This window comes from Oncorhynchus nerka, linkage group LG9b (assembly GCF_034236695.1).
Source record: "Oncorhynchus nerka isolate Pitt River linkage group LG9b, Oner_Uvic_2.0, whole genome shotgun sequence".
Taxonomy (NCBI): domain Eukaryota; kingdom Metazoa; phylum Chordata; class Actinopteri; order Salmoniformes; family Salmonidae; genus Oncorhynchus; species Oncorhynchus nerka.
In genome coordinates, this window is record NC_088424.1 from 42,028,225 (window position 1) to 42,051,223 (window position 22,999).

Here is a 22,999-nt window from a genome sequence, read left to right on the forward strand (position 1 = left end):
GTTGACTAGCCCCTATATGAGACATCCAACAGACTGATGGAGGTGTTTGATGGCTTGTCCTATTCTCTTTGTCTACAGAAATCTATTATATTTTAGAACACAACGCACTAGAACTCGTTGCATCTGTGTGCAGTTACAGCGTTCTGCCACCAGATGTCAGTGACGAGCCACTCTGTTCTACTTGCTTTGGACGACCCTGGCCCTGTCTGAATACCCATTCTAGTGTACGTACTTAAACTGCATAATATGTACTCATCGTCGCGTACCAGTGATAGAAAAAGTATTTAATTGTCATACTTGAGTAAAAGTATCAGATACCTTAATAGAACATGTGAAACTCACTCAGTAAAATACTACTTTTGTAAAAGTCTAAAAGTATTTGGTTTTAAATATACTTAAGTACCAAAAGTAAATGTAATTGCTAAAATATAGTAAGTATGAGAAGTAAAAGTATAAATAATGTCAAATTCCTTACATTAAGCAAACCAGACGACACCATTTAATGTATTTATTTACAGATAGTCAGGGGCACACTGACTGAGTGTAGGTGGATTTTTCCAAATTCAACAGACATGCACGACATTAGCCAACCTGATAATAGCTAATTTACAATTTGAGTACATTTTCTATACTCTGAATAGAATAGGAATGGAGTCAGGCTGGTTACAGACAGACTATCACATTCCACGTAATCTAGTACAGCCCATCTGTCCTATTTAAACAGGACTGAAGACAGAAACACATTATTTATTCAATTTCAACATATTTCTAGTGAAACCAAAGTGCTGTAACATAAATCAATTCTATCAAATAGCCTAGTACACACACCAATACTTTTAAAATGTTCAAATCAAAAAGGCTACTGCACAGAAACACGTGGACAAAATTCAGAACCGCTGAACAGCAACAAAATGAACTAAAGCACCGATCATTAGGAACGAGATCAGAATGACTGCTAAGGCTTGATCCGTAAATTAAATAATGAAATAGGTAGCCTAACCTACAGATCTAAAACAATCCCCATCTTAAAATCAAAAGGCCTGATTAACATAACATCAATAACGCAGCCACATCCCGAGTCTCAGGTGCTGACTCGCTATTTGGCATCTTCCCATATTAAGTAGCCTAGTTGTGTGGTTTGGCTACTGGAAGTGTACTATCACTGGCAGCTCTCCTCTTCTAATGGATTGTGGAAGTGTGCATCGAATTCTACTAGATGAAGACCCGAAATGAGACAAACATCCTGGTATTTAAACCATACTCGATTTTCAGACAAACGCACATAGGCTACTATATAATACATTTTCACATACTGAGAATGCCTCATGTGCGATTAAGTACTGTCCCGCTATTTGTTGATGTCTGTAGGTAACTCCTCCCCATATCTAACTGATCAGCTGTTGTCAAAAACGAAATGAGTATGACATCCTGGCACTTAATTTTTTCCAAATGTCGCATACTATTAAACTTTTTTTCCGCATACTCAAACGGTCTACTATGGGTATTCGGACAAAACCTCATGTCTCTCCACATCTCTGCTCTTTCTTCTGTACCAGTAGTGGGGGAACTCTCTCTCTCCTGTACCAGTAGTGGGGGAACTCTCTCTCTCCTGTACCAGTAGTGGGGGAACTCTCTCTCTCCTGTACCAGTAGTGGGGGAACTCTCTCTCCTGTACCAGTAGTGGGGGGAACTCTCTCCTGTACCAGTAGTGGGGGAACTCTCTCTCCTGTACCAGTAGTGGGGTGAACTCTCTCCTGTAACAGTAGTGGGGGAACTCTCTCTCCTGTACCAGTAGTGGAGGGAACTTTCTCTCCTCTACCAGTAGTGGAGGGAACTTTCTCTCCTGTACCAGTAGTGGAGGGAACTTTCTCTCCTGTACCAGTAGTGGGGGAACTTTCTCTCCTGTACCAGTAGTGGGGGAACTTTCTCTCCTGTACCAGTATTGGGGGAACTCTCTCCTGTACCAGTAGTGGGGGAACTTTCTCTTGTACCAGTAGTGGGGGAACTCTCTCTCCTGTACCCGTAGTGGGGGAACTCTCTCCTGTACCAGTAGTGGGGGGAACTCTCTCCTGTACCAGTAGTGGGGGAACTCTCTCTCCTGTACCAGTAGTGGGGGGAACTCTCTCTCCTGTACCAGTAGTCGGGGAACTCTCTCCTGTACCAGTAGTGGGGGAACTCTCTCTTCTGTACCAGTAGTGGAGGGAACTCTCTCCTGTACCAGTAGTGGGGGAACTCTCTCCTGTAACAGTAGTTGGGGAACTCTCTTCTGTACCAGTAGTGGGGGAACTCTCTCCTGTAACAGTAGTTGGGGGAACTCTCTCCTGTAACAGTAGTTGGGGGAACTCTCTCCTGTACCAGTAGTGGGGGAACTCTCTCTCCTGTACCAGTAGTGGAGGGAACTCTCTCTCCTGTACCAGTAGTGGGGGAACTCTCTCTCCTGTACCAGTAGTGGAGGGAACTCTCTCCTGTACCAGTAGTGGGGGAACTCTCTCTCCTGTACCAGTAGTGGGGGAACTCTCTCTCCTGTACCAGTAGTGGAGGGAACTCTCTCTCCTGTACCAGTAGTGGGGGAACTCTCTCTCCTGTACCAGTAGTGGAGGGAACTCTCTCCTGTACCAGTAGTGGGGGAACTCTCTCTCCTGTACCAGTAGTGGGGGAACTCTCTCTTCTGTACCAGTAGTGGGGGAACTCTCTCCTGTAACAGTAGTTGGGGAACTCTCTTCTGTACCAGTAGTGGGGGAACTCTCTCCTGTAACAGTAGTTGGGGGAACTCTCTCCTGTACCAGTAGTGGGGGAACTCTCTCTCCTGTACCAGTAGTGGAGGGAACTCTCTCTCCTGTACCAGTAGTGGGGGAACTCTCTCTCCTGTACCAGTAGTGGAGGGAACTCTCTCCTGTACCAGTAGTGGGGGAACTCTCTCTCCCCTCCTCTCTCTTCTTCTTTTGTAGAATGTTAAGGAATATATTTTTATGTTGATGTTTTTTTTTTTAAGGAAGGTGTGCATACTTTTAAATGTATTACTTTCAATTCAATTTTTATTTTTTATTTTTTTCCTGAATAGATATTCAACACTGAAAGGTTAGAGGACAGCTTTGGCTTATTGTTTTGACAGTCTGACATTTTTATATCATTTCATGTAGGCTATATAGTGTTGCCTTTACCTGTTATTCTTACAAGCACACTGATACACACACACACACACACACACACACACACACACACACACACACACACACACACACACACACACACACACACACACACACACACACACACACACACATATGCATGGGGTACATGTGGTCTGTGACTACAGTGTGTTTGCGTGTGTGTGTGTATGAGTGTAAGGTATGTATAATGATAGACCCAAACAGACTCTGGAGACACTAGATGCATCCCAAAAGGAACCCTAGTCACTATATAGCGCCCTACGTTTGACCTGGACCCATAGTACTTCCTAGTGCACTATGTAGCAAATAAGGTTCCTTTTAGGGACGTGGACACTATCTGTGTTATTTTCCACCAATGTTATTGTTTTAATGAGGAGTCTATTTTCTTAGTGTTCTTTTCGGATGATAAGTCTTCCTTTTGAATAACTATCCATATCACATGGGAACAGTGCTGTGATGGACGTTACCTAATGTGTACTACAGCTAATGATGTCATCAAGGCCTGACTGCACTATGGTGATGATGTCATAATGCTGAGTTCCGTCTCCGTTGGCTGTTCTAATCTGTTCATACAGTATTAGCTTTTTTGTTACTATACCGATTCAGTTGTTGACTTCAAATAAACATGCATTTGGGTTAACTTCCTGTTGTTGTCATTATTATCTACTATACCTCCTCTCACACTTGTTGTTATAGTAACCACTGGCTGTCACAATCATTTTGCATTCAAATGTTATTTGTAAGCTCATATCATCATCACCATTGATTACACATGTACATTTTGTCTCCTTGGTTTCAGAATGGATATTCACCTGAACAACACTGATGTGATATAGTCTGACTCCCAAATATGTATACAATCTAACCAAATGGAATGTGTCACATGCTTGGTAAACAACAGTTGTAGACTAAAAGGCTCTGCATGTTCAATCTGCTGTCTACAGAGGCTGTACAGCATTTACTGCCATGCGGCCTCTGCTGAAGTCAGAGCAAACATTGGCCTACTTTTGCGCTTTGCAGAGCAGAGCAGACCTGTTGTGAAGGAAGAGCAGACCTGTTGTGAAGGAAGAGCAGAGCAGACTGTTGTGAAGGAAGAGCAGACTGTTGTGAAGGAAGAGCAGAGCAGACCTGTTGTGAAGGAAGAGCAGAGCAGACTGTTGTGAAGGAAGAGCAGACTGTTGTGAAGGAAGGGCAGAGCAGACCTGTTGTGAAGGAAGAGCAGAGCAGACTGTTGTGAAGGAAGAGCAGAGCAGACTGTTGTGAAGGAAGAGCAGACATGTTGTGAAGGAAGGAAACAGCAGACCTGTTGTGAAGGAAGAGCAGAGCAGACCTGTTGTAAAGGAAGGGCAGACTGTTATGAAGGAAGAGCAGACTGTTGTGAAGGAAGAGCAGAGCAGACTGTTGTGAAGGAAGAGCAGACTGTTGTGAAGGAAGAGCAGACTGTTGTGAAGGAAGGGCAGAGCAGACCTGTTGTGAAGGAAGAGCAGACTGTTGTGAAGGAAGAGCAGACTGTTGTGAAGGAAGAGCAGAGCAGACCTGTTGTGAAGGAAGAGCAGAGCAGACTGTTGTGAAGGAAGAGCAGAGCAGACCTGTTGTGAAGGAAGAGCAGACTGTTGTGAAGGAAGAGCAGACTGTTGTGAAGGAAGAGCAGAGCAGACCTGTTGTGAAGGAAGAGCAGAGCAGACCTGTTGTAAAGGAAGAGCAGAGCAGACTGCTGTGAAGGAAGAGCAGAGCAGACCTGTTGTGAAGGAAGAGCAGAGCAGACTATTGTGAAGGAAGAGCAGAGCAGACTATTGTGAAGGAAGAGCAGAGCAGACATGTTGTAAAGGAAGGGCAGACTGTTGTGAAGGAAGAGCAGACTGCTGCGAAGGAAGAGCAGACTGTGGTGAAGGAAGAGCAGACTGTTGTGAAGGAAGAGCAGACTGTTGTGAAGGAATAGCAGACTGTTGTGAAGAAAGAGCAGACTACTGCGAAGGAAGAGCAGAGCAGACTGTTGTGAAGGAAAAGCAGACTGTTGTGAAGGAAGAGCAGAGCAGACTGTTGTGAAGGAAGAGCAGAGCAGACTGCTGTGAAGGAAGAGCAGAGCAGACCTGTTGTAAAGGAAGAGCAGAGCAGACTGTTGTGAAGGAAGAGCAGACTGTTGTGAAGGACGAGCAGACTTTTGTGAAGGAAGAGCAGAGCAGACTGTTGTGAAGGAAGAGCAGAGCAGACTGCTGTGAAGGAAGAGCAGAGCAGACCTGTTGTGAAGGAAGAGCAGAGCAGACCTGTTGTAAAGGAAGGGCAGACTGTTGTGAAGAAAGAGCAGACTGCTGCGAAGGAAGAGCAGACTGTTGTGAAGGAAGAGCAGACTGTTGTGAAGGAAGGGCAGAGCAGACCTGTTGTGAAGGAAGAGCAGACCTGTTGTGAAGGAATAGCAGACTGTTGTGAAGGAAGAGCAGACCTGTTGTGAAGGAAGAGCAGACTGTTGTGAAGGAAGAGCAGAATGTTGTGAAGGAAGAGCAGACTGTTGTGAAGGAAGAGCAGACTGTTGTGAAGGAAGAGCAGACGGTTGTGAAGGAAGAGCAGACTGTTGTGAAGGAAGGGCAGAGCAGACCTGTTGTGAAGGAAGGGCAGAGCAGACCTGTTGTGAAGGAAGAGCAGACTGTTGTGAAGGAAGAGCAGACTGTTGTGAAGGAAGAGCAGACTGTTGTGAAGGAAGAGCAGAGCAGACCTGTTGTGAAGTTGTCAAAGAAGTGAGTTTGTGTTTATACAGGACCTGCCCCCCCACCAACCGTCAACCAATCATGTCAATGCGGAGCTATACTGAGCACTCCACATTGTTACAGAATTTGAGAGGCACACAGCGATGCTTGATTTAGCCTCCGTAATTTCATCACACCCTCCATACGAAGTCCCCGATCACATTTTCTGATCAAGCAAAAATGGTCTTTAACAGTGAAATGCTTACTTATGGGACATTCCCAACAATGCAGAGAGAAAAAAATTGAAATAATAGACACATTAACACGAGGAATAAATACACAACTATCGCCCCTCACTTCCATCATCATGAAGTGCTTTGAGAGACTAGTCAAGGTTCATATCACCTCCACCCTACCTGACACCCTAGACCCACTCCAATTTGCTTACCGCCCCAATAGGTCCACAGACGATGCAATCTCAACCACACTGCACACTGCCCTAACCCATATGGACAAGAGGAATACCTATGTAAGAATGCTGTTCATCGATCACAGCTCAGCATTTAACACCATAGTACCCTCCAAACTTGTCATTAAGCTCGAGACCCAGGGTCTCGACCCCGCCCTGTGCAACTGGGTCCAGGACTTTCTGACGGGCCACCCCCAGGTGGTGAGGGTAAGAAACAACATCTCCACTACGCTGATCTTCAACACAGGGGGTCCTACAAGGGTGCATGCTCAGCCCAACTTTTAAATGTGCACAATTGAGAGCATCCTGTCGGGCTGTATCACCGCCTGGTACGGCAACTGCATCGCCAGCAACCGCAGGGCTCTCCAGAAGGTGGGGCGGTCTGCACAACGCATCACCAGGTGCAAACTACCTGCCCTCCAGGACACCTACAGCACACGATGTCACAGGAAGGCCAAAAAGATCATCAAGGACAACAACCACCCGAGCCACTACCTGTTCACCCCGCTATCATCCAGAAGGCGAGGTCAGTACAGGTGCATCAAAGCTGGGACCGAGAGACTGAAAAACAGCTTCCATCTCAAGGCCATCAGACTGTTAAACAGCCATCACTAACATTGAGTGGCTGCTGCCAACATACTGACTCAATCTCTAAACACTTTAATAATTAATAATTGGATGTAATAAATGTATCACCAGTCACTTTAAACAATGGCACTTTATATAATGTTTACATACCCTACATTACTCATCTCATATGTATATCATGTACTCTATACCATCTACTGCATCTTGCCTATGCCGTTCGGCCATCGCTCGTCCATATACTTATTTGTACATATTCTTATTCATTCCTTTACACTTGTGTGTATCAGGTAGTTGTTGTGAAATTGTTAGATTACTTGTTAGATATTACTGCACTGTCGGAACTAGAAGCACAAGTATTTCACTACACTCGCATTAACATCTGCTAACCATGTGTATGTGACCAACAAGATTTGATTTGATTTGATGAATAATGATAACTTGGCTATATACACGGGGTACCAGCACCCAGTCGATGTGCAGGGGTACAAGGCAATTGAGGTAGATATGTACATCTAGGTAGGTATTGCATGAATGGGCCTACTGTACATACACATGCCAATGTATTGTATTATTTTACCTACTCATGCCAATGTCTTGTATGGATGAGTTTGCCTCCTACTCATTCCAATGTATTGCATGTATAGTCAGTGTATTGCATGTATAGTCAGTGTATTGCATGTATAGTCAGTGTATTGCATGTATAGTCAGTGTATTGCATGTATAGTCAGTGTATTGCATGTAGAGTAGGAGTATTGCATGTAGAGTAGGTGTATTGCATGTTGAGTCAGTGTATTGCATGTAGAGTAGGTGTATTGCATGTATAGTAGGTGTATTGCATGTTGAGTCAGTGTATTGCATGTAGAGTAGGTGTATTGCATGTAGAGTAGGTGTATTGCATGTTGAGTCAGTGTATTGCATGTAGAGTAGGTGTATTGCATGTATAGTAGGTGTATTGCATGTAGAGTAGGTGTATTGCATGTAGAGTAGGTGTATTGCATGTTGAGTCAGTGTATTGCCATGTATGTAATGTAGAAAATGAACCAACAGAGGGCAGTGTTGTTCGTTAAAGCTCCCACCTAGGGACGCTCATTGGTGCTCACTGAAACCACCTCTATTTCTCTCTGTATTTCTCTCCTTCTACCCCTCTCTATCTTCCTCTGTCTCTCTCTCCCTCCATCGCTCTCTCTCCCTCCACCTCTCTCTCCCTCTGTCTCTCTCTCTCCCTCCATACTTATCTCTCCCTCTACATCTTCCTCTGTCTCTCTCTCCCTCAGTCTCTCTCTCCCTCCACCTCTATCTCTCCCTCCTTCAGTCTCTCTCCCTCCACCTATATCTCTCCCTCTACCCCTCTCTATCTTTCTCTGTCTCTCTCTACCTCAGTCTCTCTCTCCCTCCACCTCTATCTCTCCCTCTACCCCTCTCTATCTTCCTGTCTCTCTCTCCCTCCACCTCTATCTCTTCCTCTGTCTCTCTCCCTCAGTCTCTCTCTCCCTCCATCTCTATCTCTCCCTCCAACCCTCTCTATCTTCCTCTGTCTCTCTCTCCTTCAGTCTCTCTCTCTCTCCCTCCACCTCTCTCTCCCTCTACCCCTCTCTATCTTTCTCTGTCTCTCTCTCCCTCAGTCTCTCTCTCCCTCCACCTCTATCTCTCTCTCTACCCCTCTCTATCTTTCTCTGTCTCTCTCTCCCTCCACCTCTATCTCTTCCTCTGTCTCTCTCCCTCAGTCTCTCTCTCCCTCCATCTCTATCTCTCCCTCCAACCCTCTCTATCTTCCTCTGTCTCTCTCTCCTTCAGTCTCTCTCTCTCTCCCTCCACCTCTATCTCTCCCTCTACCCCTCTCTATCTTCCTCTGTCTCTCTCTCCTTCAGTCTCTCTCTCTCTCTCTCCCTCCACCTCTATCTCTCCCTCTGTCTCTCTCCCTCAGTCTCTCTCTCTCTCCCTCCACCTCTATCTCTCCCTCTACCCCTCTCTATCTTTCTCTGTCTCTCTCTCCCTCCACCTCTATCTCTTCCTCTGTCTCTCTCCCTCAGTCTCTCTCTCCCTCCACCTCTATCTCTCCCTCTACCCCTCTCTATCTTCCTCTGTCCCTCTCTCCTTCAGTCTCTCTCTCTCTCCCTCCACCTCTATCTCTCCCTCTGTCTCTCTCCCTCAGTCTCTCTCTCTCTCCCTCCACCTCTATCTCTCCCTCTACCCCTCTCTATCTCTCTCTCTCCCTCCACCTCTATCTCTCCCTCTACCCCTCTCTATCTCTCTCTGTCGTTCTCTCCCTCCGTCTTTGTCTCTCTGTGTCTATCCCTCTTTATCTTCCTCCGTCTCTCTCTTCCTCCGTCTCTCTCTCCCTTCACCTGTCTTTCTGTCTCTACTCCTCTCTATCTTCCTCTATGTCTTCCTCCGTCTCTCTCTTCCTCCGTCTCTCTCTCCCTCCGTCTCTCTCTCCCTTCACCTGTCTTTCTGTCTCTACTCCTCTCTATCTTCCTCTATGTCTTCCTCCGTCTCTCTCTTCCTCCGTCTCTCTCTCCCTCTGTCTCTCTCTCCCTTCACCTGTCTTTCTGTCTCTACTCCTCTCTATCTTCCTCTATGTCTTCCTCCGTCTCTCTCTCCCTCCGTCTCTCTCTCCCTTCACCTGTCTTTCTGTCTCTACTCCTCTCTATCTTCCTCTATGTCTTCCTCCGTCTCTCTCTTCCTCCGTCTCTCTCTCCCTCTGTCTCTCTCTCCCTTCACCTGTCTTTCTGTCTCTACTCCTCTCTATCTTCCTCTATGTCTTCCTCCGTCTCTCTCTTCCTCCGTCTCTCTCTCCCTCTGTCTCTCTCTCCCTTCACCTGTCTTTCTGTCTCTACTCCTCTCTATCTTCCTCTATGTCTTCCTCCGTCTCTCTCTTCCTCCGTCTCTCTCTCCCTTCACCTGTCTTTCTGTCTCTACTCCTCTCTATCTTCCTCTATGTCTTCCTCCGTCTCTCTCTTCCTCCGTCTCTCTCTCCCTTCACCTGTCTTTCTGTCTCTACTCCTCTCTATCTTCCTCTATGTCTTCCTCCGTCTCTCTCTCCCTCCGTCTCTCTCTCCCTTCACCTGTCTTTCTGTCTCTACTCCTCTCTATCTTCCTCTATGTCTTCCTCCGTCTCTCTCTCCCTCTGTCTCTATCTCTCCCCCTCTCTCTTTCTCATTCTATCTCTCTCCCTTTGTCTCTCTCTCTCCCTCTCTCTCTCTCTCTCTCTCCCTTCGTCTCTCTCTCTCCATCCATCTCTCTCTCTCCCTCTGTCTCTCTTTCTCCCTCCATCTCTCTTTCTCCCTCTGTCTCTCTCTCTTTCCCTCCGTCTCTATCTCAATTCATTTCAATTCAAGGGCTTTATTGGCATGGGAAACATGTGTTAACATTGCCAAAGCAAGTGAGGTAGATAATATATTAAGTGAATATATAAAGTGAAATAAACAATAAAAATTAACAGTAAACATTACACATACAGAAGTTGCTGTGATGGCACACTGTGGAATTTCACCCAGTAGATATGGGAGTTTATCGAAATTGGATTTGTTTTCGAATTCTTTGTGGATCTGTGTAATCTGAGGGAAATATGTGTCTATAATATGGTCATACATTGGGCAGGAGGTTAGGAAGTGCAGCTTCTCTCTCCCTCTGTCTCTCTCGCTCTCCTTCCATCTCCATCTCTCCCTCTACCCCTCTCTATCTTCCTGTCTTTTTCTCACTATGTCTCTCTCTCTCCATCCCTCCCTCTGTCTCTCTCTCTTTCCCTCCATCTCTCCCTCCCTCTGTCTTTCTCTCCCTTCGTCTGTCTCTCTCTCCCTCTCTCTTTCTCTCCCTCTACCCCTCTCTATCTTCCTTTGTCTTCCTCCGTCTCTCTCTCCCTCCATCTCTATCTCAATCTCTCCCTCTCTATCTTCCGTCATCTCTCACCATCCCTCCCTCTGTCTCTCTCTCCCTTCATCTCTCTCTCTCTCTCTCCCTTCGTCTGTGTCTCTCTCTCCCTCTCCCTCTTTCTCTCCCGCTACCCCTCTCTATCTTCCTCCGTCTCTCTCTCCCTCCATCTCTAACTCAATATCTCCCTCTCTATCTTCCTCCGTCTCTCTCTCCCTCCATCTCTAACTCAATATCTCCCTCTCTATCTTCCTTCATCTCTCTCTCTCTCTCCCTCCATCTCACTCTCAATCTCTGTCTCTCTCTCTCCCCCTCTGTTTCTCTCGGTCTCTACCTTTCCCTTTGTCTCTCTATCTCTCTCTCCCTTCATCTCTCTCACGCTCCCTTCAACTCTCTCTCTCCCTCCCTTCCTCTCTCTCCATCCCTCCCTCTGTCTCTTTCTCTCTCCCTCCATCTCGCTCTCCCTCTGTCTCTCTCTCTCCGTCTCTCTCCCTCCCTGTCTTTCTCTGCCTTTGTTTCTCTCCCTCTACCCCCTCTATCTTCCCCTGTCTTTCTCTCCCTTCATCTGTCTCTCTCTCCCTTCATCTCTCTCTCTCTCCCTTTGTCTTTCTCTCTCTCTCTCTCTCTCTCTCTCCCGTTGTCTCTCTCTCTCTCTCTCTCTCTCTATCTTTCCCTCTGTCTCTCTGAACTGAACAGGATAATCAAACATGTTCCTGTGACACAACATTTCTGATGAAATGTGGGAGGATTCAGTTCTCAGTATGTGGGAGGATTCAGTTCTCAGTATGTGGGAGGATTCTGTTCTCAGTATGTGGGTTGATTCAGTTCTCAGTATGTGGGAGGGTTCAGTTCTCAGTATGTGGGAGGGTTCAGTTCTCAGTATGTGGGAGGGTTCAGTTCTCAGTATGTGGGAGGATTCAGTTTTCAGTATGTGGGAGGATTCAGTTTTCAGTATGTGGGAGGATTCAGTTTTCAGTATGTGGGAGGATTCAGTTCTCAGTATGTGGGAGGATTCAGTTCTCAGTATGTGGAGGTCTGGCATTTTTGGAGAAAAAAAAGTGTTCCGTGAAAAGGAAAAAAGCAGTTTTGTAGATTTCAAAATAAATTAGAACAGATGGAAAAGCTTCCATTGCCACTGAAAGGTGACTTCTTAGTAATGTGGCTCAGCACAGATTTTTAAAATGTTTAAATCTGCCATTTCCATGTGTTTGAGGCAGACACTTGCAACCCACGTCTTGCTATTAGAAGCAGTAATCCAAAATGTAAGCTGTTTTTAAGAATGTAAACTGTACTGATTATAGTTCCTTTTTAGTAATGTTATAACCTCATCCCTGTTAGGTCTACATGTCATATTTTACTACGCAGCACTACATTACGCGGTGAAAAGCACATAGGTCTATGAGGCAGGTATCCCTGACGGCAAACAGACAATGATTAACTGGTAGAGAGGCACGGCGCAACAAAGGACTTTCATGTAAGAGAATAACTGATGGTGTGTACAAGGGTGCAGTTCCCCATGTCGCCTCCTGCAGTCATAGAGCACACTTATCCGTTTGCGGAGTAAAAAGATGTGATTTGGAGAAGCCTAGTCTAGGCTTTGGGTACGTTCTGTGGTGATTCTGTAGAGAGCGGCAGCGAGAAGAAGAGAGAGGAATTCACTCTGTAATGTGTGTACGGCTGTGCATGCAGCCAGAGAAAAGAGACTGAGAACGAAGGGAAGGAAATCTGAAGAAAGTGGGGATAGATTTGAAGCACAAAACAAGTAAAAGCCAAGGAGGGACACGGACCGGAGACGAAACAAACCGCTGCAATTGACAATCAACCAAAAGATTGCTAATTATTTCCGTTATTGACGCGTAAACTAGGCTATTTCTAGGGGAATTGATGGTGTCTCTGCAGAGCAGAAGTCTAACGGACCTTGCCGAGGGGAGGAATTCGAATGCACTCGGCTGAATCATGCTGATGTTGTTGTGGATAATAACTTTGGGTATCAGTTTTGACAAAGGTGAGGAAAAGTGAACCCAGGTGATGTGGTCATCTGGATGTGTATACATTCTGGTTATTTCCAGTGGGAGCAAAATAGTAAAAGTTTGTATGTATCAATACCTCATCAGTCTTTCCGTACTCTACCTCTGTCCACTGAATACTATGTGTGTATCACATTCCACGTTTTAGATTTTAGATTTAGATTTAGATAGGTTTGAAGTTCTTCACGAGTTTGTGCAGAATGAATACTGGAATAGGATTATTGAGCTGAAGGTTTTGATGGGAACGGAGGCATTATTCGTGGTCTCCCGGAAAACATGTTGAAAGAAACTGAGAATTAAAATGCAGACCATATAGCCTAGTGACATTTGGTTCATATTTCCACACTTAAAACGATTGTTCGTGCAGCCCCTATCAGGCGCTCAGAGAGAGAGAGAGAACCGAGACAGACAGCAGCTGCATGTTGGTTATTGGTCTGATATGACCTTTGTATTGCATTAACCGAAATCATTCACACAACTAACGTCTAGTTTATAACACTAGGCTATAGCTCTTTATCACGGGAGAAATATGATAGTCCTACACACATAATATAATTGACTCACTGCGCATGTTGTGCCAGAGAGAGAGAAACATTGACGAGTGAATGGCTGAAGGAACAGAACAAGGGAAAACAGGGAAACTCCAGCTCGACTAAAACATAACAGTCACCAACCAGATCAATATCAACAACCAAGACAACTATGTATCTCTCTAGTGCGGGGGTGTCACTCATTGCAGGGTGCAGAACTGAAAATTGGTTATATATTTCTTGCCGTCAAAATGAGCAAACAAATGTCCTCTATCCATCGTTTTTGGAATTTTCGATGGTTCTGACTATCTCGTTCATTTCGGTGATTATTAGCGAGCTGGACACAGTCAATAAACTGTGTAAATGAAGGTCCATTATAATTTCTACACATTTCAAAGTAGGTTATATTGAGTTGCATGTAGGTAGTCTCGTGCTGATCGTGTGCCAGTGCGCGTGATTATTTAGCACAGATCTCAGACAGAGAACCGAGGGGGGGGTGCACTCGCTTGTCTAAAGAAGGTACGCGGAATGTAGGCAAATAGCCTATTTTACCTTCACATATAAGGTAAACATGTAAAACTGATAGCTATTATGATTTTACTGCGGCACAGGGATTGATTGATCATCTCTGTCCACTTTGTCCAACACTATTTCGTGTCTAACGAAACGTTATGGCACGCGATAGCTGCTCCAAATAAGGCTTTGATTAATTGTTGTGCGTGAGGATCGGTTCCGTTAGCGGAAAAAAGGGGACCTGTTTGATTATGGACAATTGTTCTCTCGTGCCTGTGCCGTTGGTTTTCACGTGGAGCAGCTACGCGCGCTGCTCATCACCGGTTGCTGAGGAGATCTCCCTCCTGTGTGCTGGAGCACAGGGCATACCTGGCTCTGCACCTGAGAGTCCTGGCGCCAGTCATGTTCTGTGCTGATACAACAGCAGTATAATACATCTATTACATCAGCCATTCATACAGCTTCATTCCGTTATGACGCCATTACCAATAGCCATACCCATCACATACACTGTTGACAAACCTCCTTATAAGACAGAGTAGGCTTCTTTCTTTTACCGTTTTACAGCTCTGCTACAATAAGAGGAAGGGAACATAGGGTTGACAGAGAAAGAGAGAGGAAGAACTAGACACAGAAAAGAGGCAGATTCTTGACAGAGAAAGAGAGAGACAGAACTAGACACAGAAAAGAGGCAGATTTTTGACAGAGAAAGAGAGAGGAAGAACTAGACACAGAAAAGAGGCAGATTCTTGACAGAGAAAGAGAGAGACAGAACTAGACACAGAAAAGAGGCAGATTTTTGACAGAGAAAGAGAGAGGAAGAACTAGACACAGAAAAGAGGCAGATTCTTGACAGAGAAAGAGAGAGGAAGAACTAGACACAGAAAAGAGGCAGATTTTTGACAGAGAAAGAGAGAGAAAGAACTAGACATGTCCTGCAGCTTTGGTCAGTGCCGTGTTTGCTTCTATCTCATATTGAAGTAATTCATGATCACCAGAAGTAGTATGGTGAATTCAATCCCTAATGTCAAATGGTCATTGTCGCATGCCAAATGGCACCCTATTCCCTAACATAATGCACTACATTTGACCAGAGCCCTATAGTTCTTCTGTGCACCTGCGTAACTAGTCTATAATCTTCATGACAGGAAGCAGTCGTTAGTAAAGCACTCCACTAACAACAATTACATTTATGAAAACCCTTGATATGATACACAATGTTTTTCAGAACAACAGTCTAGAAATGTCCACTGGTCACATTCCAAACGGGACTCCCGAGTGGCGCAGCGGTCTAAGGTACTGCATGTCGGTGCTAGAGGCGTCACTAGAGACACTCTGGATCGATTCCAGGCTGTATCACAACCGGCCGTGATTGTGAGTTTCAGCGGTCTAAGGTACTGCATGTCGGTGCTAGAGGCGTCACTAGAGACACTCTGGATCGATTCCAGGCTGTATCACAACCGGCTGTGATTGTGAGTTTCAGCGGTCTAAGGTACTGCATCTCGGTGCTAGAGGCGTCACTACAGACACTCTGGATCGATTCCAGGCTGTATCACAACCGGCCGTGATTGTGAGTTTCAGCGGTCTAAGGTACTGCATGTCGGTGCTAGAGGCGTCACTACAGACACTCTGGATCGATTCCAGGCTGTATCACAACCGGCCCTGATTGTGAGTCTCAGCGAGCGGCGCACAATTGGCCCAGCGTCGTCCGGGTTTGGCCGGGGTAGGCCGTCATTGTCAAATAAGAATTTGTTCTTAACTGACTTTCGGGGCGGCAGGTAGCCTAGTGTTTAGAGCGTTGGGCCAATAACCGTAAGGTTACTAGTTTGAATCCCCGAGGTGACAAGGTAAAAATCTGTCGTTCTGCTCCCCAAAAAAGGCAATTAACCCACTGTTCCTAGGCTGTCATTATAAATAAGAATTTGTTCTTAACTGACTTGCCTAGTTGAATAAAGGTTTAAAAATTTTGGGGGGGATATGTTGTTGAGAGCCAATGTGGGAGTGAAAAGTGAGGATGTTTGCGTATTTGACGGTGCCTGTTGGGGAATTACGAGTGACACACATCAATCTCCCCCATTCTGCCATGCTGAATTAGAGAGAGGGAAAGGGGGCAGAGAGACATGGCCCTGACATGGAGAGAGGTTTGAAGCTGGAGAGAGAGAGCAGGGGGCAGAGAGGGACATGTGTATGGAGACATGGCCCTGACACGGAGAGAGGTTTGAAGCTGAAGAGAGAGAGAGCAGGGGGCAGAGAGACATGGCCCAGACATGGAGAGAGGTTTGAAGCTGAAGAGAGAGAGAGCAGGGGGCAGAGAGACATGGCCCAGACATGGAGAGAGGTTTGAAGCTGGAGAGAGAGAGCAGGGGGCAGAGAGGGACATGTGTATGGAGACATGGCCCAGACATGGAGAGAGGTTTGAAGCTGAAGAGAGAGAGAGCAGGGGGCAGAGAGACATGGCCCAGACATGGAGAGAGGTTTGAAGCTGAAGAGAGAGAGAGCAGGGGGCAGAGAGACATGGCCCAGACATGGAGAGAGGTTTGAAGCTGGAGAGAGAGAGAGCAGGGGGCAGAGAGGGACATGTGTATGGAGACATGGCCCAGACATGGAGAGAGGTTAGAAACTGGAGAGAGAGAGAGCAGGGGGCAGAGAGACATGGCCCAGACATGGAGAGAGGTTTAAAGCTGAAGAGAGAGAGAGCAGGGGGCAGAGAGACATGGCCCAGACATGGAGAGAGGTTTGAAGCTGAAGAGAGAGAGAGCAGGGGGCAGAGAGACATGGCCCAGACATGGAGAGAGGTTTGAAGCTGGAGAGAGAGAGCAGGGGGCAGAGAGGGACATGTGTATGGAGACATGGCCCAGACATGGAGAGAGGTTTGAAGCTGAAGAGAGAGAGAGCAGGGGGCAGAGAGACATGGCCCAGACATGGAGAGAGTATTGAAGCTGGATAGAGAGAGAGCAGGGGGCAGAGAGGGACATGTGTATGGAGACATGGCCCAGACATGGAGAGAGGTTAGAAACTGGAGAGAGAGAGAGCAGGGGGCAGAGAGACATGGCCCAGACATGGAGAGAGGTTTAAAGCTGAAGAGAGAGAGAGCAGGGGGCAGAGAGACATGGCCCAGACATGGAGAGAGGTTTGAAGCTGAAGAGAGAGAGAGCAGGGGGCAGAGAGACATGGCCCAGACATGGAGAGAGGTTTGAAGCTGGAGAGAGAGAGAGCAGGGGGCAGAGAGGGACATGTGTATGGAGACATGGCCCAGACATGGAGAGAGGTTTGAAGCTGAAGAGAGAGAGAGCAGGGGGCAGAGAGACATGGCCCAGACATGGAGAGAGGTTTGAAGCTGGAGAGAGAGAGCAGGGGGCAGAGGGACATGTGTATGGAGACATGGCCCAGACATGGAGAGAGGTTAGAAACTGGAGAGAGAGAGAGCAGGGGGCAGAGAGACATGGCCCAGACATGGAGAGAGGTTTAAAGCTGAAGAGAGAGAGAGCAGGGGGCAGAGAGACATGGCCCAGACATGGAGAGAGGTTTGAAGCTGAAGAGAGAGAGAGCAGGGGGCAGAGAGACATGGCCCAGACATGGAGAGAGGTTTGAAGCTGGAGAGAGAGAGCAGGGGGCAGAGAGGGACATGTGTATGGAGACATGGCCCAGACATGGAGAGAGGTTTGAAGCTGAAGAGAGAGAGAGCAGGGGGCAGAGAGACATGGCCCAGACATGGAGAGAGGTTTGAAGCTGGAGAGAGAGAGCAGGGGGCAGAGAGACATGGCCCAGACATGGAGAGAGGTTTGAAGCTGGAGAGAGAGAGCAGGGGGCAGAGGGACATGTGTATGGAGACATGGCCCAGACATGGAGAGAGATTTGAAGCTGAAGAGAGAGAGAGCAGGGGGCAGAGAGACATGGCCCAGACATGGAGAGAGGTTTGAAGCTGGAGAGAGAGAGCAGGGGGCAGAGAGGGACATGTGTATGGAGACATGGCCCAGACATGGAGAGAGGTTTGAAGCTGGAGAGAGAGAGCAGAGGGCAGAGGGACATGTGTATGGAGACATGGCCCAGACATGGAGAGAGGTTTGAAGCTGGAGAGAGAGAGCAGGGGGCAGAGGGACATGTGTATGGAGACATGGCCCAGACATGGAGAGAGATTTGAAGCTGGAGAGAGAGAGCAGGGGGCAGAGAGGGACATGTGTATGGAGACATGGCCCAGACATGGAGAGAGATTTGAAGCTGGAGAGAGAGAGCAGGGGGCAGAGGGACATGTGTATGGAGACATGGCCCAGACATGGAGAGAGATTTGAAGCTGGAGAGAGAGAGCAGGGGGCAGAGAGGGACATGTGTATGGAGACATGGCCCAGACATGGAGAGAGATTTGAAGCTGGAGAGAGAGAGAGCAGGGGCAGAGAGGGACATGTGTATGGAGACATGGCCCAGACATGGAGAGAGGTTTGAAGCTGAAGAGAGAGAGAGCAGGGGCAGAGAGGGACATGTGTATGGAGACATGGCCCAGACATGGAGAGAGGTTAGAAACTGAAGAGAGAGAGATAATAATTAAAAATGGCATTGGGAACCCACTATTATAGATTGACTAGTAATTTAGGTGACTATAGAACGACATAAGCTTCAGGGCAGGTGGGTGTCCAAATCCAGACAGAGCATGTGATGGCTTAGAAAAAAATGTCTAGCCATTCAAATAAGTTATCTTATATAATCTAATCAAATCTAATACTACACCTCTTGATATGGATGACATGGATGCATGAATGAGTATTAGACCCAGACCCTACCCTTAAAGTGGCTTTGGATTTGTCCCCAAATTAAACTCTTTTGGCACCCCTGTTGGCCCTGGTGAAAAGTGTGCACTAGATAGGGAATGGGGTGTCATTTGGGACGCATTCTTTCTTTTGTGGTGTGTGTTTGATAGAGGTTGGAGAGATCAGCCACTTCTTTTTAGGAGAGAGGGAGAATCAACTTACCCAGTCTCTTCACTCCTGTTGAGGGAATTCTTTCAAAGGGATTCAGACATCAAAACCAATCAGCATTGGAGGGTATATGTCAACAAAAAGGACTAAAGAGCAAGTACGACACGTGATGAGAAGGATGTTGAGGTAGTTTCTAAATCTCTCTATCTTCCCTTCGCTCTGTCTCTCTCCCTCTGTCTCTCTCCCCCCTCTGTCTCTCTCCCCCTCTGTCTCTCTCCCCCCTCTCTCTCTCCCTCTGTCTCTCTCCCCCTCTGTCTCTCTCCCCCTCTGTCTCTCTCCCTCTCTGTCTCTCTCCTCCCTCTGTCTCTCTCCCCTCTGTCTCTCTCCCCCTCTGTCGCTCTCCCCTCTGTCGCTCTCCCCCTCTGTCTCTCTCCCCCTCTGTCTCTCTCCCCCTCTGTCTCTCCCCCCTCTGTCTCTCTCCCCTCTCTGTCTCTCTCCCCCTCTGTCTTCTCCCCATCTGTCTCTCTCCCCCTCTGTCTCTCTCCCCCTCTGTCTCTCTCCCCCTCTGTCTCTCTCCCCCTCTGTCTTTCTCCCCCTCTGTCTCTCTCCCCCTCTGTCTCTCTCCCCCTCTGTCTCTCTCCCCCTCTGTCTTTCTCCCCCTCTGTCTCTCTCCCCTCTCTGTCTCTCTCCCCTCTGTCTTCTCCCCCATCTGTCTCTCTCCCCCTGTGTCTTTCTCCCCCTCTGTCTCTCTCCTCCCTCTGTCTCTCTCCCCCTCTGTCTCTCTCCCCCTCTGTCTCTTTGTTGTCTGTGAGAAAAACAATTCAATGACGCTCACCTGGCGTTTTTTGACACTTGAAATCCATTCAAAGATTCCTCTAAAAATCTCTAATGTATGACTCCATATTGATAAATGACAACATAAAATAATAATCATGTGTTTACATCTAAATTCCAGCCTATACATATTTGTCTATGGTGGTGTTTGTCTGTTCAGGGCAGGCTTTGTGATAGGTCTTTCATGGCACATCAACAGTCCACCAATTACGCCGGCCACCAAATGGCACCTTTTCCCTTTATAAGGCACTATTTTTGAACAGAGCACTATGAGCCCAGTGCACCATATTAGGGAATAGAGTGCCATTTGAGCCACTTCTTTCCATCACACAAAAGAACCAGTCCAGATTGAGGCAATTGGGATATATTATGACACAATTCTGTGGCGTTTTTGTTTGTTTTGGTGTTCTCCAGTTTGTTTGGTGGAGCTGTTCGTACAATTCGTAGTTCATCGGTGATTGATAAACAGTACTATCTTTAGTAGGAGTGGTAACAAAGGACGGGATTCTTCAATGAAGTGATTGTTGTCATTCAATGACAATAGTTACAGTTACACATTTCCCTGATTTATCTTAGATTGATTTGGACTATTTTATGGAAGTAAACTCCGTAAAAAAAGAAACGGCCCTTTTTCAGGACCCTGTTTTTCGAAGATAATTCATAAAAATCTAAATAACTTCACAGATCTTCATTGTAAAGAGTTTAACCTGTTAGTACTCTAGGGGCAGTATTTCATTTTTGGATAAAAAGACGTGCCCGTTTTAAGCGCAATATTTTGTCACGAAAAGATGCTCGAATATGCTTGGAATGGATAGTTTTGGAAAGAAGACAGTCTTACGTTTCCAGAACTGCAAAGATTTTCACTGTGAGTCCCTTAGAACAAATGCTTCGGGCAAAACCAAGATGTATGACCGACCAGGAAATGCACAGGATTTCTGAGGCTACGTTTTCCATGATCGCCTTATATGGCTGTGAATGCGACAGGAATGAACGGACTCTTTGTCTTGTTTCCCCAAGGTCTCTGCAGCATTGTGACGTATTTGTAGGCATATCATTGGAAGATTGACCATAAGAGACTACAATTGCCAAGTGTCCCTCTTGGTGTCTGCGTGGCATTTGGTGCGCAAAACTCAGCTCCCAGTATTTTTCCATTCGAATCTCAGAACAAACCAGGCTACAAGGACGGTGCTTTCAATGGAGAGATATATGACAAACCACCTTCAGGATTGATTCAAACAACGTTTTCCATGTTTCAGTCGATATTATGGAGTTAATTCGGAAAAAAGTTCGACATGTAGGTGACTGAATTTTCGGTTAGTTTCGGTAGCCAAATGCATAGTAACAAAAGGGAACGATGTGTCCTACACAAGAATCTTTCAGGAAAAACTGGACATCTGCTATGTAACTGAGAGTCTCCTCATTGAAACATCTGAAGTTCTTCAAAGGTAAATTATTTTATTTGATTCCTTGGCTGGTTTTTGTGAATATGTTGCGTGCTAAATGCTAACGCTAAATGCTAAGCTAGCTATCACCACTCTTACACAAATTATTGATTTTCTCTGGTTCTAAAGCATATTTTGAAAATCTGAGACGACAGGATTGTTAAGAAAAGGATAAGCTTGAGAGCAGGCATATTTATTTCATTTCATTTGCGATTTTTAGAAATCGCTAACGTTGCGTTATGGTAATGAGCTTGAGGCTGTAGTTACGCTACCGCATACGGGTTTGGGCGGACTATGAGGTTAAACACTGTTTCCCATGATTGTTCAATGAACCATGAACAATTAATGAACATGCACCTGTGGAACGGTCGTTAAGACACAAACAGATTACAGACGGTAAGCAATTAAGGTCACAGTTAAGAAAACGTAGGACACTAAAGAGGCCTTTCTACTGACTCTCAAAAACACCAAAAGAAAGATGCCCAGGGTCTCTACTCATCTGCGTGAACGTGCTTTAGGCATGCTGCAAGGAGGCATGAGGACTGTAGATGTGACAAGGGCAATAAATTGCAATGTTCGTACTGTGAGACGCCTAAGACAGAGCTACAAGGAGACAGGACGGACAGCTGATCGTCCTCGCAGTGGCAGACCACGTGTAACAACAAATACACAGGATCGGTACATCCGAACATCACACCTGCTGGACAGGTACAGGATGGCAACAACAACTGCCTGAGTTACACCAGGAACGCACAATCCCTCCATCAGTGCTCATGTAACAGTTCAGCTTCGAACCAGGGACCCCTCTGCACACATCAACAACTGCCTCCCACGAAGCATCGTTACCCATCGCTCCACAAAAGCCCTTGCAGAGAAAAAGGAACAACTACTTCAAGGTCTCAGAGCGAGTGATGTCACCGATTAAAGCTCATCCTGACTTAATACTTAATTCAGCAGGTGGCCACACCAGATACTGACTGTTACTTTTGATTTTGCCCCCCCCCTTTGTTCAGGGACACATTATTCCATTTCTGTTAGTCACATGTCTGTGGAACTTGTTCAGTTTATGTCTCAGTTGTTCAATCTTGTTATGTTCATACAAATATTTACACATGTTAAGTTTGCTGAAAATAAACGCAGTTGACAGTGAGAGGACGTTTCTTTTCTTGCTGAGTTTATATGCTGGCTATGTTGTTACCAAGAGGGAAAACAGTCATATTGACCCTTTTCTTTTTTTTTCAAGCAAATGTCTTTTAAGGGAGTATGTGAGCCACAGACATTTGCTTGAGCCAGCCAAGTTCTGCTAGGAGCAAACAGAACCTAGTATGTGGGCGCCTTTACAATCATTTATGCATACATTTGAAGTATGGGAGATCCCGGGAATCGGGGTAGCGGAGTAAGGTAGAGGAGTAAGGTAGCGGAGAGGGGTAGAGGAGTAAGGTAGCGGAGAGGGGTAGAGGAGTAAGGTAGCGGAGTAAGGTAGAGGAGTAAGGTAGCGGAGTGGGGTAAAGGAGTGGGGTAGAGGAGTAAGGTAGAGGAGTGGGGTAAAGGAGTAAGGTAGTGGAGTGGGGTAGAGGAGTAAGGTAGTGGAGTGGGGTAGTGGAGTGGGGTAAAGGAGTAAGGTAGAGGAGTGGGGTAGAGGAGTAAGGTTGTGGAGTGGGGTAAAGGAGTGGGGTAGAGGAGTAAGGTAGAGGAGTGGGGTAGAGGAGTAAGGTTGTGGAGTGGGGTAAAGGAGTAAGGTAGTGGAGTGGGGTAAAGGAGTAAGGTAGTGGAGTGGGGTAGTGGAGTGGGGTAAAGGAGTAAGGTAGTGGAGTGGGGTAAAGGAGTAAGGTAGCGGAGTGGGGTAAAGGAGTGGGGTAGAGGAGTGGGGTAGCGGAGTAGCGGAATAGGGTAAAGGAGTGGGGTAGCGGAGTGGGGTAGAGGAGTGTGGTAGCGGAGTAGCGGAATAGGGTAGAGGAGTGGGGT

The 22,999-nt window shown here is 46.5% G+C and overlaps 1 protein-coding gene across 2 annotated transcripts in view; it reads left to right on the forward strand.

Moving 5' to 3' along the window:
• Positions 1-12,389: 12,389 nt before the first annotated feature.
• Positions 12,390-22,999, forward strand: part of LOC115114031 (kin of IRRE-like protein 1) — a 98,424-nt gene continuing 87,814 nt past the window's right edge. For both annotated transcript variants that reach the window (XM_065013717.1, XM_065013718.1), the window contains exon 1: positions 12,390-12,783. In XM_065013717.1, coding sequence (XP_064869789.1) covers positions 12,735-12,783 — 49 coding nt within the window. In that variant the 5' untranslated portion in view covers positions 12,390-12,734. The remainder of the gene's footprint in view (positions 12,784-22,999) is intronic.